General features: G+C 39.7%; 1 protein-coding gene across 1 annotated transcript in view; it reads right to left on the bottom strand.

The window, feature by feature from the left end:
- PDE11A (phosphodiesterase 11A) overlaps nucleotides 1–17,209 on the bottom strand; it is a gene marked incomplete at both ends in the record, with an annotated part of 373,297 nt that overhangs the window by 157,806 nt on the left and 198,282 nt on the right. Inside the window, 3 exons of the mRNA XM_080799405.1 lie at nucleotides 9,229–9,321; nucleotides 10,063–10,130; nucleotides 12,854–12,929. Coding sequence (XP_080655531.1) covers nucleotides 9,229–9,321; nucleotides 10,063–10,130; nucleotides 12,854–12,929 — 237 coding nt within the window. The remainder of the gene's footprint in view (nucleotides 1–9,228; nucleotides 9,322–10,062; nucleotides 10,131–12,853; nucleotides 12,930–17,209) is intronic.

Raw genomic sequence — 17,209 nt, 5'->3', positions numbered from 1 at the left:
TGATCAGAGATGATCATCTCACAGATCATCAGTGAGATGATCCCCATGGAGGAAGGGTCTGTATGGGTCACTGGAAACCAGGGCCTGAGAAAGGATTATAACCTGTCAGTCAGGAAAGGTAAACCCACATCAGGGACTGTCAACAGGAGATTCCTAGCCCCCAGAGCTCTTCGAAGAATTCATGAAAGACACTCACAATAAAAAGAGAATGTTAGTGCTTGACACAGAGGGCCTTGACACCAGGTTAGGACAGCACCAGTCATGTAAGAGTTTGCTCTTTATCCTACTTCCATTTTGCTCCCTGCACCTGTCTTGGGAAGGAGGTGAAGTGAAGAAGAATAAAGAAGCCCACTGTGACCCTCTCCTGACCACAGTTTCTAATCCCAGGGAAGGGGAGGCGCTCAGAGGCTATTTAACATCTGAGTGTATCAGAAGATACACTCCTCTCTGGGGGAGAGCCAGAGAGTTCATCCAGGAGTAAGGAAGATTGGTTAGAGAGGGTAGGTCTGAAGGAAGAAGGATGAAAAAAAGAATGGAGTGGCATTCTGTTAGCATCCTATGAGTCTAGTTGTGTCAATCACCCCATTAGAGAAAATTTTCTCCTTGGAGCTTAGGAGATTTCGCATGGCAGAGTTATCTCCAGGAAGCCAGGTTGGCCCCTTAATCATCATCTAAGGAAATAGCCCAGGGAAGATGGTATCTTGGAGGAGACCTCCCCCAAAATAAATAAATAGAAATAATTGGCACTCACGGCCTGTAAAGGAGAAGGGGAGTATGGAGGTATGCTGTATGAGTCTGTGGCCAGCAAGACCGCTGCTGGTGACCGTCAGCTCTTCTAGCACAGCCCAAGCTGTTCCCATTTGGAATGTTGACATGGCAGACCAAAATAATTATCTGTGGCTGCGTGCATTCATTTATTCAATATACTTTTGTTGAGTACCACTCTCTATAAAACACCGAAAGGAATAAAGAATAGCTAGGACATGATCACGTACGTTAATGCAAACACTTTATAGCAGAGGAAAACATACAGACTCCCAATTAACTATAATCTAGGACAAAGACAGGAATAAGTAAGCACGGGATTTAAAGATTTATAGGAAAGATTACATTTAAAAATTTTTTTTAAAATTTATTTATTTGTTAGAGAGAGAGAGCGAGCACAGGCAGACAGAGTGGTAGGCAGAGGCAGAGGGAGAAGCAGGCTCCCCGCCGAGCAAGGAGCCCAATGTGGGACTCGATCCCAGGATGCTGGGATCATGACCTGAGCCGAAGGCAGCAGCTTAACCAACTGAGCCACCCAGGCGTCCCAGAAAGATTACATTTAAATTGAGCTTTGAATGATATAACAACTTTGAGGAGAGACAGCATAGTGGGAACAGAGAGTAACTGAGGCGGAAATGATATTAAAGATCAGACAGCAGAGAAGCAGGTGACTGATTTGGAGACTATGAGGTAGGTGAGTTTTTTATAAGTAGCATAGAATACTCTGAAAAGAGAAAAGAGAGCCAGGGGTAGGAAGATAGCTTGGTATGAACTTTCAAAGGGCCCCAAAGGCCAGGAAGTTTATACTCTGATAGGTAATGGAGGAGTAATTTAGGATCTCTGAGTGAGTGAATGATGCAATCTGAAATATGGTTTAGGAAGAACAGATAGATGGCTATTACAATTGCTCAGTCAAGAGGTAATGAAGCCCTTAAGTGGGATCGCTGCTGTGGCAATTTGAAAGGAAGAAATGGATGGGAGAGGACTTCAGGAGCTAGAATCAATGGGGCTTGGCTCCTGATCGCACATGCCTTTTCCACACCCTCTGTCTGACTCTCATCCCTTCCTTCCTCTGATCATAAGAGGGTAGAAGGTGTCCCTTAATACACTGACTTCTGTTTCCTGGAAAATTTCTCATCAGTATCAGATGAGTCTTTATTTGCATTTTCTATGAAAGACACCCCAAAGGACAATTCTTGGTGTTCAAAATGAAGAAGTAATATTCTGCTTTACATTCATACTGTATTATCTTTGTCCACTGGACTTTCAGATGAAGTTTCCCCCTTTTATCATAGGATTCTTACACTCAGAAAATGTGAACATCCATTAGTACACTTCCTGTGAAGCTCTTGGCACTCCGGTAGAATGGAACCCAGGATAATAAAATTAGAGTTATTAAAAATGATAGTAAATTCCTCTCTTTGTTCCATTATTCAGCTTTAAGAGCATTTCTGCTCTCTAAGAGTCTTAGATTATTGGTTTTATATATTTAGGAAAAAGAACTTTAAGAATAAAATTACATAACTAAATTATGAGAAATTAAGAAAAGCAGTCATCAAAGTAATAGTGTTTTATACTTCAATTGTTAAACAAAATACAGACAATGTATTAATCACTTCAGCTTTTAAAGGCCAGAAAAGAAGAAAGTATGTGGTATGTTCATATTGTGATTTTTTTTGTCATTTGTGGATTAGGTTAAAATGAGCTGAAGGGATGCCTGGGTGGCTCATTCGGTTAAGCATCTGCCTTCGGCTCAGGTCATGATCCCAGGGTCCTTGGATTCAGTGGGAGCAGGGAGCCTGCTTCTCCCTCTGGCTGCTGCTTCCCCTGGTTGTGCTCTCTCTCTCTCTCTCTCTCTCTGACAGATAAATAAATAGAAACTTAAAAAAAAAAAAAAAAGAGCTGAAGTTGCCAGTATGTGGCAACAGGGAAGGGACCCCTAGCCTGGCAGGTCTTTTGCGGAGACTTTGCCCTTGGTGATGTATAGATTTCGAAGACCTGCATGGCTATTTTTGACATGGGAAAATTTGTATTTACACATCCTGGACTTCTCTGTAGAAACCTACAGGGTGACAGGAGCCACAGAAAATGGGCCTGCATTAAGTAAGCCCTGGGGCGCAGGGGGAGCATGGGGCACAGAGGCGAGCCTTGGGGCGCAGGGGTGACACCGCTGGGATGCTCAGTGGCGGAACATAGAGCGCGCCAAGTATCTAGGAAATTAGGGGTCTGTTTGTAGTTGAAACTTCAAGCAGGAAATGATCCTCCTCATTAAAAGGAGCAAAAAATTATACCTCTTCCCCAGCCCCTCAATCAGCACAGTTTTACAGCAACTCTTGGTCTGAGCATTCAGGGCACAGTGCAGATTAGGGGGCAGCAAGTGCTCTGGTTAATAGGACCAGTAGCTTTTATTAAGTGCTTACTGTAACTAAACACTCCCTCAGCGCTTTCCCTGCATTGTTTTATTTAACTCTTAAAACACCCTTCTTATCATACCCATTTAACATATGAAAAAAACAAGATTGAGAAGTTTAGTCGTCCAAGATCCAGAGCACCTGAACCAAGGTTCAGTCCTAACTAGACTGATGAGACCAATGTCAAAGACGGGGCTCTAAAACATCTCCCCGCATTGCCTGGTGCTTAAAGCCAGCAGCCTCCTTCTGCAGTGGGGAGGGCGCCTGGGGGGCTCAGTTGCTTAGATGTCTGCGTTTGGCTCAGCTCATGATGTTGGGGTCTTGGGATGGAGCCCTGCATTTGGGCTCCCCGCTCAGTGGGGAGTCTATTTGTTCCTTTCCTTTTGACCCTTCCCCCGCTCCTGTGCTCTCTTTCTCAAATAAATAAATAAAATCTTTAAAAAATAAAAATAAAAAATGCCTGGCAGAAAGGATTCTTAAAAGACAAGAGAATGGGGGCACCTGGGTGGCTCAATGGGTTAAAGCCTCTGCCTTCGGCTCAGGTCATGATCTCAGGGTCCTGGGATCGAGCCCCGCATCAGGCTCTCTGCTCAGCGGAGAGCCTGCTTCCCCCTCTCTCTCTGCCTGCCTCTCTGCCTACTTGTGATTGCTGTCTGTCAAATAAATAAATAAAATCTTCAAAAAAAATTTAAAAAAAAGACAAGATAATGTTGTGTTGGCTCTCAAGAGTCTCCTGAACATGCAGGAAGAAATGTGTTCACATTATCTCTCTAGGCCATGAAATATGCATTCCTGCTTTCTGGGGAGGGAAAGGCTTCTAGGGGGGTTATTGTCACTGGGAGCTGTGGGATGGATTACTTCCCTTCACTCTTGTTGCCAAATGAAAAAAAAAACACACTGCACAAAGACCATATGTATATGGTCTTTGTGCAGTGTGCAGTGTATATATATATATATATATATATATATATATATATATAGTGTATGTATATATGAATCGGAAAGCTACATTTAGACAAAGATCTTCTTGTGCAAGATCAAGCAGAAAAAAAAACTGAAGAGAATAAGTAAAAAAAGAGACAACACAAATAGAAAAAGAACCTGCCCAGATCCAAGTAGGGAGTCTTTCCTTAGCTACACTAGAGAAAGAAGAGAGGGTCATCCCAGGTCCTTGGGAAGGAGGGATGGAGATGATAGAATGGCAATGTGTGTGGTTCTGTCCCCTCTGGCTTGTGTGTCCTCTCTCTCTCTCACCTATTATTGTTGCTGTTGTTATTATTAGTGTCATCATTATTATTTTACCTTAAAATATTTGCTGGATTATTTACATTCCTATAAAGTAACTTAAACTCTTTTCTGGAATAGGCTGGTTATAAATAAAGGTTTTTAATAGAAATATTTACATAAAATTATATTGTTCACATGCATCTATAGTATTTATAAGTACATAAATTTAAAATATATATATTCATTCAAAAGTTAATGTATATTATAGTATATGTAGATCTCATTTCAGAGTTTGGGTTTAGTAGCTCTCAATAAATCTTTTGTCTTCATAAAGCCCTGAGATAAGACATTCTTCTAGATATTCCTGCGTATGGATTCCTGGGTGAGGGAGTGGGATGGGGGCACCCTCCAAAACACAGTGATCATTAGAGATCAGAGTTTGGTAACTAATGAGGTAGGGGTTGAGTGGGGTGGGGAGGGATGAAACCAAGATGGTGACACCACAGTTGTGACTGGGCAAGCACATAGAACATACAATTGCCCATACGAGCAACTTCTGAAAGGGTGAGACTGCCATGAGGCCCAGCCTTGGGCTGGAAATTTGGGAGTGTCAGTAATAATTTTTGTGTGTAAGGATAGAAGGTATCTGAGTTACACAAACAAGAGGGTATTCACTATGAACCCAAATGAGCAGGTCCTGGTTGAGGAGACTGTGGCTGTATTAGCACTTTGTAGGTAAAGGGAGCTGTGGCTCCCTGGGGGTCGGTGGGGACTAGGCCTTGGGGGAGTGCTGCCTCTCTTTGGTGAATGGCAGCTCTTGCTGCCATTCTCAATGGGATGAATATCTACCAGGGGGCAGTGAGGAGCTCGAATATGGGTGTGTAGGAGCAGCTCGGTGTGTGAAGTATAACACGACAAGATGAAATAGAGTTTGTGTGGGACTAATGCACAGTGTGTCCTTTTCAAAGTTGCAGAAACTAAAGTTTTTAAAGAAACTGAAGCTGGCTGAGGCAACTCTGTGGAGTTCAAAATTTGAAGATGGTGAAGGAGTCATGACAACATTTGTTGTTCAAATTCCTGACCTCTTTTCTTTCTTAAAATCTATGGTGATTTCTCGGTAATGAACATACTACTGCAAGCAATAATGTGGTGATTATTGGTATTACTATAATTTTATTTATGGAATATTAAAATCTCATGTATCACCTCATTTAATTCTCACAACTGAGGTAGGTGACAGAGCTAGGATGTGAAAATTCTTCTGCACATAGAACTTAATGCTTTATTAGCGATTCTTAGTGGTTGCATATTTACAGTTTACTTGTTTATTAATTCATCCTGCAGATATTATTTTTATTCCTTATTGTAAAGATATTATATATAAATAAAGCAGAACTCAGAGGAAAAACCAGAAAAAAAAATCCCTTTGTTGGGCAGGAGAATCCCTTTCTCCCATTCTTTCCTTCCTCTCTCCCTCCATCTGTCCAAAAACCGTTTAATAAATGCGTTCTCTGTGCTAAGTGCTCTGGTAGGCACTGGGAATAAGATTATAAAAAAATAAAATCCCTGTGCTTCCAGAGTTCAGAGTCCAATTAAGGGTAGAAAAGTTTTTGGTAAAGAACTAATTTTATGTCTTTAAACCTTAAAGCAAAGTGCTGCAAGTACCACCGTGTTGCCTACTTATCTTCTCCCTTGGTTTTATCTTTCTACCAATATCTTGCTTGGTAAACAGAATATTCTGAAGATTGCACATGTATTATATTGTGCTGTTCTAGATGATGTCATGTATTATGTGATATTTTATCTGTCCTACTTAATAAGTATTTCACAGATATAAAAAGAATCTTTGATGATAGATACAGACCAAAAGTTGGGGAAAACAATAAATTTTGCATCAAAACCAGCTGGGATCCTGTGAATCAATCAATGTGATACACCATGTTAATAAAAGAAAGGACAAGAACCATATGATCCTCTCAATAGATGCAGAAAAAGCATTTGACAAAGTATAGCATCCTTTCTCGATTAAAACTCTTCACAGTGTAGGGATAGAGGGAACATACCTCAATAACAAAAAATGTCATATATGAAAAGACCACAATGAATATCATTCTCAATGGGGAAAAACTGAGAGCTTTTCCCGTAAGGTCAGGAACACAGCCAGGATGTCTACTATCACCACTGCTATTCAACATAGTACTATAAGTCCTAGCCTCAGCAATCAGACAACAAAAAGAAGTAAAAGGCATCTTCAATGGCAAAGAAGAAGTCAAACTCTCACTCTTCGCAGATGACATGCTACTCTATGTGGAACACCCCAAAGACTACACTCCAAAATTGTTAGAACTTCTAGAGGAATTCAGCAAAGTTTCAGGATACAAAATCAATGCACAGAAATCAGTTGCCCTTCTATACATTAACAACGAGACGGAAGAAAAAGTAATTAAGAAGTAGATACCATTTATAATTGCACCAAAAACCATAACCTAACCAAAGAGGCAATGTACCTGTACTCGGAAAGCTATAGAACACTCATGAAAGAAGTTGAGGAAGACACAAAGAAATGGAAAAACATTTCATTCTTGTGGATTAGAAGAACAAATATTGTTAAAGTGTCTATGCTACCAAAAGCAATCTACACATTCAATTCAATCCCTACCAAAATACCATCAACTTTTTTCAGAGCTGGAACAAATAATCCTAAAATTTGTATGGAACCAGAAAAGACTCCGAATAGCCAAAGGAACATTGAAAAAGAAAACCAAAGCTGGTGGCATCACAATGTCAGACTTCAAGCTCTATTACAAAGCTGTAATCATCAAGACATTATGGTACTGGCACAAAAACAGACACATAGATCAATGGAACAGAATAGAGAGCCCAGAAATGGACCCTCAACTCTATGGTCAATTTATCTTTGACAAAGCAGGAAAGAATGTCCAATGGAAAAAAGATAGTTTCTTCAACAAATGGTGTTGGGGAAATTGGACAGCCACATGTAAAAGAATGAAACCGGACCATTTCTTTACATCATACACAAAAATATACTCAAAATGGATGAAAGACCTAAATGTGAGACAGGAATCCATCAAAATTTTAGAGGAGAACACAGGCAGTGACCTCTGTGACCTTGGCTGCAGAAACTTCTTGCTAGACTCGTCTCTAAAAGAAAGGGAATCAAAGGCAAAAATGAACTACTGGGACTTCATCAAGATAAAAAGCTTTTGCACAGCAAAGGAAATAGTCAACAAAACCAAAAGACAATATACAGAATGGGAGAAGATATTTACAAAGGGCTTACCAGATAAAGGGCTCATCTCCAAAATCTATAAAAAACTTATCAAACTCAACACCCAAAGAACAAATAATCCAGTCAAGTAATGGGAAGGAGACATGAAAAAAGAAACAAAAATAATAATAAAGCTACCCTATGACCCAGCAATTGCACTATGAGGTATTTACCCAAAGAATGTTACAAGTGTAGTGATCTGAAGGGGCACCTGCACCCCAATGTTTATAGCAACAATGTCCACAACACCCAAACTGTGGAAAGAGCTGAGATGTTCTTGGACAGATGAATGGATAAAGAAGATGTGTGTGTGTGTGTGTGTGTGTGTGTGTGTGTGTGTGTGTGGTGTGTGTGTGTTGTGTGTGTGTATACACACACAAACAATGGAATACTGCTCAGCCATCAACAAAAATGAGATCTTGCCATTTGCAACGACGTGGTTGGAACCAGAGGCTAAGCAAAATAAATCAATTAGAGAGAGACAATTATCATATGATCTCACTCATATGTGGAATTTAAGAAACAAAACAGGATTACAAGGGAAGAGAGAAAAAAAAAAAAAACAAGACAAAATCAGAGAGGGAGACAAACCATAGGAGTCTTAACCATGGTTTACCGGTTAACCATGGGTTAACCAAGGGTTGTTAGAGGGGAGGGAGGTGGGGGGATGGGGTAACTGGGTGATGGACATTAAGGAAGGCACATGATATAATGAGCACTGGGTATTATATAAGACTGATGAGTCACTGACCTCTACCTCTGGAAGTAACAATATATTATATGCTAATTGATTGAATTTAAATTAAATAAGAAAAAATGCTATAGATTTAGATTGCAGCTAAAAAAATGATGGGTTTGGAGCAGAATACTTTTAAATCTTTAAGTTTCTGTTCTAATGCTGTAAGTAGAGTTCAACATCTTAGTACTTTAAGAGAACATTGTACCATTTGAGAAAAAGAAGCAAGCTGGGAGTCAGAGGAGAACTACTGTTTTCGGACTTAGTCTGAGGGGAGATGCAGTTTACGTCTAGGGAATAGGTCGGAGTTCTCAGTGGGAGGTGTACGTGTTTGTGGTGGGGAGCTGGAGAACAACAGAAGCTTCCCTCACTTGGGTCACATATCTTCACAGCGAAGTTTTCTTCTATGGCAAGAAAAGTTGTGAATTTCCAGACTACCTTTACATATTCAAAGTAAGTTCATAATCATTTCATTTTAAATAAATCCTAACAATTATTTTTGCATCATCACTTTTAATAAACCTAACACATAAAACCTATATCGAACTGTGCAACATATGGATGGCCTTCAAGGAATCTGTGAATTCCCCAAGACTGTATGCAAAATTGTGTGCATATGTGTGCTTGTTCTAGAGAGGGTTAGTGGCTTTCATCAAATTCAAACACATGACTCTAAAATAACTAAAGCCCAGTGAATAGGTAATCAAAAATTGAGAAATTAGTCCCATAATAATGACGTTTTTTCTCTCATAAAATGAGGGCTTTTAAAGCATATGGTTTGGACATAAATACTGACTTACATCAAGAGCCACGGATTGCTTGGCCCAGGACTTCTTCACTTGATTGTACATAATTGTGTTGTTGATGCCCAGGCCACAGAAGATGACAAAAGCCTAGGAAAGAGAAAGCCCACTAATTAAAAATTGCAATAACTCATTGGTATAATCTAATATGAAAGCAGGCAGTCATCATAAATGGGTCTGAAAATATAATTTTATTGTACACAGAGGTAGGCCTTGGGGAAATATGCACATTAAAATTCTTAATTACTATTGTCATGTAACAGCTTTACAGCTCACATTGCACATGAGAAAAAATTATTAATATAATGTCCTGGTGAAGAAATGACTTTATAAATTTAAAACATACTTATAGTCTTATCAAATGTGTTCTTAATTTATTTAGGTCGTGGACTGGTTTTAGTAATTTCATTCCATTAAACTAAAGCACCCTCTTTCAGTGGCTAGGCTATAAAATATTTTGGTGAGGAAACCAAGTGAGCGTACCCATTAGGTAAATGTTAAAAAGTAGGAAGATAGATCTAGAACCAGTTTGTAAAGAAGCTGTGAGGTATTCTCTCCTAGAGGAAAAATAATCATGGGGTTTTCATGTTGGCTACTTTGTTGGTGCAAAGTGTACAAGGATGCCAGTTCAAGGCCAGCCTTTCCAGCTAGAGGGCAGACTGGAATAAAGGGAGGCTTGAAAATCCAAGAAAGGAGATGACTGAGCATGCCGTGGAGCTGGCTGGCGGTCTCGCCACTATATACACACTCTTGACAGATTTTGACAAGCTGCCACCAGGAGACTATTGGTGACTCAGCTCTAGCCTTTGGTTCACAAATTTATTTTCTTACCTCAAAAAGTCGTTGATCTGCATCATCAAAAGCTTTCCCGTCAAGTCTATTTAACACTTGAGCCACTCCTGTGGGAAGAGTTTGGTTTATGTGGTCATTTTTAGCACTGGCCACTGTGTTACTATAATCTAATAAAGCCCAGCTGACTTGATACCTCCCTTAGGTAACTTCAGACCTGAGTTTAATCTCTGGTCTCCCCAGTGCCTGCTGTCGCCGTGGGACAGATCTGAGGTACATCGATGCAGTCTATCTTTAAGGCTGTGATATCTAAACTGAGTCACAGTGAAGCCTGGAGTTCTACCAGGCATCAGTCTGATTCCTTAAAAATGGTTTTCAAGATGACTGTGCACAGTTACTTGGATATATCTGACATATATACACATATGCAATAGCTATATCACTGAGTGTTAATAACTGTATGTATACACATGTGTGTGTATACATATGTATCTGTAATTTTTTATGTTTTAAATCCTGTGGAACACAGTGCTTGAGTGAGGCAGGATGGCATTGTGATTAAGAACACGGGCTCTGAAAGACAGTTATCATATGATCTCACTGATCTGAGGAATTTGAGAAACAAGACAGAGGATCATAGGAGAAGGGAGAGGAAAATGACACAAGATGAAACCAGAGAGGGAGACAAACCACAAGAGACTCTTAATCTCAGGAAACAAACTGAGGGTTGCTGCAGTGGAGGGGGATGGGAGGGATGGTGTGGCTGGGGGATGGACATAGGGGAAGGCATGTGCTATGGTGAGCGCTGGGAATTGGTAAGACTGATGAATCACAGACCTGTACCCCTGAAACAAATAATACATTATATTTTAGTTTAAAAAAAAAAAAAAAAGAACATGGGCTCTGGTGTCACACTGTCTCATTTCACATCTCAACTCCACCATCAGCTGTCACCTAACATTTTTTAGCCCTGAAAGTCCTCATCTGTAAAATGGGGATGAAAATGTTGACTATCTCAGAGGTTATGAAGATGAAATGAGATAATGTTTGAATGTTTTAAAGCATGTTGCTCCACATGGAGTGAACATTCAAGAAATGTGGGGGATGGTGGCGCTGTTAACCTTCAAAGCAAGGTTAGTTCTGCTGTCTATTACCGATGGGGTACATACGGTTCTAGCAAACTTAATTCCAATGTACTTCCTCTTTCTCAAGTTCATTTCCAGTACCAGATGTTTTGGGGCAAGACTCTCAAAACATACAGGTCTAATCAGAAAAACTGAACAATCTTGAAAAACATTCTCCCATGTCCCCATTTGGTACAAACCAAACATAGTTATAATTCTAAAGCATGCTTGAATTTTTTTCAAACACCTAAATTCCCACTAGGTAAGTAAGTCATCATATGCTAGTAGACATTAAATAATTATGTGTGTATGATGTATATAATGAAACAGAAGTCTAGCATGTAAGAGGCAAACTGCAGTCTTGATTTTGAAAGAATAACAGATGTTTACTGTTAGGAATGAAAGCTAGGACTGTATTTAAGATTGCCATTGGACATCAACAGCACAGAAACAGTGTTTCTTATGCACTTCCTCTTCTCTTTAAACTTAAATATATTTAAAAGTATACATGATGCAATTCAATACTTCGTACTAGGTGTTCAAATTCCCAAATCTTTGAACATTCTTTATGTTCATTGATGTAGAAAAATTTTTCTGCAAAAAGCGAACTGATGAAAAAAATTCTGTTATAGTCCAAGCCTTGACAATATTTCCAGAATACTAAATCCTTTGATAAGTTGCAGGATCTTACAGTTTAATAGGCAATGTTGGGGGAAAACAAAGACAGGCCAATGCCCTAATTACCTTATGTCTCTTAGAAAAAATCATGCTTTAATTATGTTTCAATAATTTTAACTAACACCTCCACTCTTTATGACTTCTCTACCTTACCCACTGACTTCTTTCTTAGGTTTAATACTTTCCTGACAGAGGTTCTGAGGGGAGGGAAAGGAGCAAAGGAGGGAGAAAAACTTGGAAGCTGCTTTGGCCCACAGTTCTGTTATTCTGGGTCAAGTATAACCTATTTCAGAATCATCCAGACAGAAAGATGTTGCACAGTATATGTTTAACAATGCCTGTTCTTTCCCTTTGCATGTACTCCACCTATAAAAGCATAGATGTAAGCATACAGATGTAGTGGGAAAATCTGTAGAGGAGCTGGGAAAGCCTGACTTGTAATCCTGATCCTGCAACTAACATTCTGTGACTTTATTCTGGTCTTTGTGTGAGTCCCCCACCCTATCTCGATTTCCACAAGGTAAGATAAGAGAGTTCTATTAGTTGATTTCTGAGATCCTCTCCAACTTCAAAATTACTGGTTTAAAGAATAAATCTTTGTTCATTGTTCTGGCTGATGTGGATTCATCAGGAGTCTACACCTATGAAGTGATATGAAGGAATGAAACATAGGTTGATGAGTCCTGGAGATAAAAGAGGGAAGCAGCTATCACTTCTTGGCCTTTTTGCTAAGATCAAGTGCAAAAGGGGGGAGCAGATAAAAAGATGTAGTGTATTTTCAAGTAAATTTGTCTTTCTTTATAAAAGAAGTTTGTACTGGGTGGCACAGTTGGTTAAGCATCTGACTCTTGGTTTTGGCTCAGGTCATCATGTCAGGACCGTGACATTGAGCCTTGCATCGATACCACGCTCAGAATGGAGTCTGCTTAAGTTTCTCTCTCCCTCTCCCACTGCCCCTCACCTGCACCCTCCCTTAACATTAAAAAAAAAAAAGTTAAAAAGAAGTTTGAACTATTTAGGTAATGTCTTACCAATTATTTGGTGGTTGCTATTCCAAATAGGGACGCAGAGAACAGATCTTATATGAAATCCTGATATCTGTTCAGCCTAGGATATAAGAAAGTAGTTAATTAAAATTAAACATTATTCACCCATTTCTGACTTAACAGCTTACCACTCTTCAAAACAGACATTTTAAAATAACTTTAAAATAGACACATTATAATCTATTTTTTAATGCAGACACTCACCTGCCTCTTTTAATTTTAAACATCACAATAAACATCTTAAGGAGATCAAGCCCCAACCAGATATCAACTAAAAGACCCTACACAACACTACCTCCCCCAATCCCTACAGCCACAGAGACCTGAATGAAAAACTCTTGATCATGATCATACTACCAGACAAAAATTCTAGAAACTGTTTCTGCCCTGAGTATTGAAAACATTTTATTTAAACTAGTGGTCACGTCTCTTTGATTGGGCACATCTGTTAGTGAAAATGTTTTGAGCCTATAATGCTACCATGTGCATATATACTTTTAATACCTTCTCTCTCTCTCTCTCTCTCTTTTAATCTTAAGAGAGAGAGACTCTTAAGCAGACTCCATGCCCGGGGGGCTCAATCTCACAACACTGAGATCATGACCTGAGCTAAAATCAAGAGTCAGATGCTTAAGCGACTGAGCCACCTAGATGCCCCAGTACTCTATATTTTTAACATCACTAATTTACTATATATATTATAAAGTCATACACAAGAAATTAAAGTTGAGAAAATATATGATAAAAGTAGAGGTTCAGAGATCTTCTTTCTATACTCTAGCAGGCTGTCAGATGACATATTTAAAATATGAAGATGTAATTACCAGGACCAAAAACCATTCATTCAGTAGTAAGCTCCACTTGATATTAAAACCAATGGTCCATAACTAACTGTTAGATAAGAACTACTAAAGACTGATAGGGTTTTGGTGAGTTCATATGACCTTGATATCTAGTGAGAAAGGTCAACATGTCATCCCAATACTATAAGAAAAAAACAAGATATCAAGGTTTTATATGGTTATTGGGATAAAAAAGGTACTTTCAAATGTTCATTGTAGAAGTTAAGAGCTACATATTTTAAACATTTGAAATGGGAAGTTTCTTTACACACCTAAATGTTTAGGTGATTATTTTTATTTTGTTACTTTTATTTTATTAAGATTATTTTATTTTATTTTATTAAGATTATTTTTAGATTGTTTTGGTTTTCCTCTGAGAAATTAATTTTCCAGATATCTTCTATTCTTGATATCAGTATGTTTGTTTCTTTTTTAAAAGTACTTGTTTGATTTTGTTCAAGAAATCTTTTCCTACTCTTAGCTCATGAAGATATTCTCCAATTCTTTTCCTAGAATCTTTGTTGTTTTAGCTTTCACATTTAGATTGCAATCAAACCGAAAGTGATTTTTGAGAGTAGTGTGAGCTAAGAGTTGAGACTCTTCTAACATCTATTTATTTGTCGCCTCCTATGCACCACACACATAGCTGGGTTTTGAGGATACAAAAATGAATTCAAACAATTGTGTGAGGAGCTCACGGTGTAGTAAAAATAGAAACAGTTAAGATAAAATAAGGGTCCAAGTAAAGCAATTTCAAAATACTATAGAAAAGCCAGCAACTCTGTTTAGAGAAATCAAGAGTAGCTTTAGATCCTTACAAGTGGGTTGTCAAGGACAATGATGGCGCTGATGATGCTGAGCTAACATTTACTGGATGTTCACTTCCTGTCAGGCACTCGGTTCAACACCTTCACAGGCATTACCTCATATACTTGTTAAAACAACCCTGCAGGTAGGTCCTGTTCACTTCCTCCCTCTCAGGTAAGACTCAGAGAGATTAACTGCCTTGAAAGTGAAAAGACTGGTTCAAAGAAAGTCAGACAATAACAAACACATCCATCAGAGTTATCGTCCAGAAGAGACAAAGTGGTTTTCTTTCTCTCCCTCAGGCTAGAGTCTGACTTACAGCAATGCTAGGGAGCAGGAAGGAGGAGGTCCATTGTGCGGAGGTCTGGGAGGTATTAGCTGCAGACTTGGGCTAGCCAGAGCAGCGCTAGAATGTTTGGGTCTGCTTTGTTCCCCTGAGTGTCATACACAGCGGTCGGTAGTCCCGAGCCAGCACGGAGAAGGAGGAACAGTTGCCTCTGCCAACTCTGGGCCAGCCGAAGTCCCACTCTAACCTCTCCTGGGAGATCTGAAGCAGCTGAGAAACGAGGTTCCTCAGACGAGAACATGCGGTGAGTAAAAGAAACAAGGAGAGAAACGGCTTGAGAGGCTGGTGGTGAGAAAAACAAACCTCAGGCTGTTGATCAGTGAAATAAGAGAAAATTATTATTGTAGTGCCCCCAAAGAATTTCCGATTCTGAGGAGGTTCTCCCATCCCTGCCGAGTATAACATGGAAATTTCTGGTTTGCGTAAGAGCGGCTGGAGTTCCCTGATGTGGGGAACACAGTCTGAGCAAAATGATTCTGAGTTCAAGTTACACTTGAGATGGTGGTGGGAGAGACGGAGGAGCTGAGGCACTTATCTGGGAGTCATCAGCCTCTGGTTTGGAGTGAGTGAGTAAAATCAGCAAGGAAGAACTTGTGCAAGGAAAAGGCGAAAAGGATGAAAATTGAACTGGAGGGGACCTGGTATTTTGGGCGGAATGAAGATGATTGGGTCAGTGCTGGGATGGAAAAGAGCTCCAAAGCTCATGCTTGTAACCTTAAGGCTTTATAGCATTTCTAATGTGTGAATACACTGCTACGACCTTTTTGGAAACAGATTAATTGACATGTATCCAGACTTTAAAAAGTATAAATATCCTTCGACCCATCAATTCTTGTGTCTAGAAATGTATTCTATGGTAGCTATTATAGCTACACACAAAAGTTACATAGAAAGGTGTAAATCATAGCATTACTAACGATGATGCTAGGGAGTTGGTTAAGGAAAGCACAGCACACCTACACAATGGAATATTATCCATCAAATGTAAATCATGCTATAGAAGAATATTTGTTAAACATGGACATTTTTAATACATCAAGTGATAATAGTGTGGGTATCTGTAGGTGTACAAACAGTTATCATGTATGTTGGAAAATCCTGGAAATATAACCACAATAATTACCTCTGAATTGTTGGCCTATGGGAATTTCTGTTTCTTTACTTTCTAAGTAGACTTTTCTTTTTCTTTTTTATTTTTTTAAAAGATTTTATTTATTTATTTGACAGACAGAGATCACAGTAGTCAGAGAGGCAGGCAGAGAGAGAGAATGGAAGCAGGCGCCCTGCTGAGCAGAGAGCCTGATGCGGGGCTCGATCCCAGGACCCTGAGATCATGACCTGAGCCGAAGGCAGAGGCTTAACCCTCTGAGCCACCCAGGTGCCCCTAGACTTTTCTTTTTAGAACAGTTTCAAGTTCACAGCAAAATGAGTGCAAGTACAGAGAGTTCCCATCTCTTGCCCCACACGGGCACCTCAGCCTTCCCCACTATCAACATCAGTCACCAGTGTGCTACATTTGTTACAACTGATGAACTCACCCTGATACATCATTTGTCCTACAAAGTCCCCAGTTCACATTATGGTTGGCTCTTGAAGCTGTACTTTTCATGGGTTTTGACAACTACGTAATGGCCTGTATCCCCATTACAGTATCACACAGAGTAGTTTCACTGCCCCTCAGAACTTCTCTGTTCCACCTGTACATTCCTCCATCCCTGCTCAGCTCTGGCCACCACTTTTCCTCCTCAGTTTGACTGAGGTAAAATTGACAAAATGATAAAATATTCAGTGTGTACATCGTGATGATTTGATGCATGTATATATTGTGAAAGAATTCTGTGTAGGGGAGTTTTTAAACTACTGTTTCTGCTTTCTAAATTTTGGATAATGAATTACTTGTAGACAAGGGGGAATGTTATTTTCCAAATAGAACTAACGTGGAACGATAGTGTCAAATTTTGCAGCCTGGTCAAATAGGATAAGCCCCCAAAAGTGGGTCACTGAAGCACCAAAAATGGGAGGACTGAAGACAGAGACAGGCAAGGCAAGAAGGGATGGGATGAGAGACAGAATTCAAGTGGTTAATTCCAGAGGAGAGGAAGGCCACACCGAAAGAGTGGAGTTGCACAGATCCAACACTGGAGGCTTGTGTGGGCTGAACACAAGAGGAGAGGAGGAGCAAAAAGAGAATGCTGAGAATGTCTTTAAATCATTCCCACTGCAGCTGAGGGAAGGAAGTGAAGCCGGCGCTAATTGGCGATGAGAATAGGAAGAGAGCGTGGTAATGATCAGCAGGCTTGATGAGCCCAGCACAACGGGAGATGGGGAGAAAGCACAGCAGAGTAT

This window comes from Martes martes, assembly GCF_963455335.1.
Source record: "Martes martes genome assembly, chromosome: 3".
NCBI classification, from domain to species: Eukaryota; Metazoa; Chordata; class Mammalia; order Carnivora; family Mustelidae; genus Martes; species Martes martes.
The sequence above is the reverse complement of the archived record's forward strand: the minus strand, read 5'-3'. Positions and strand labels throughout refer to the sequence as shown.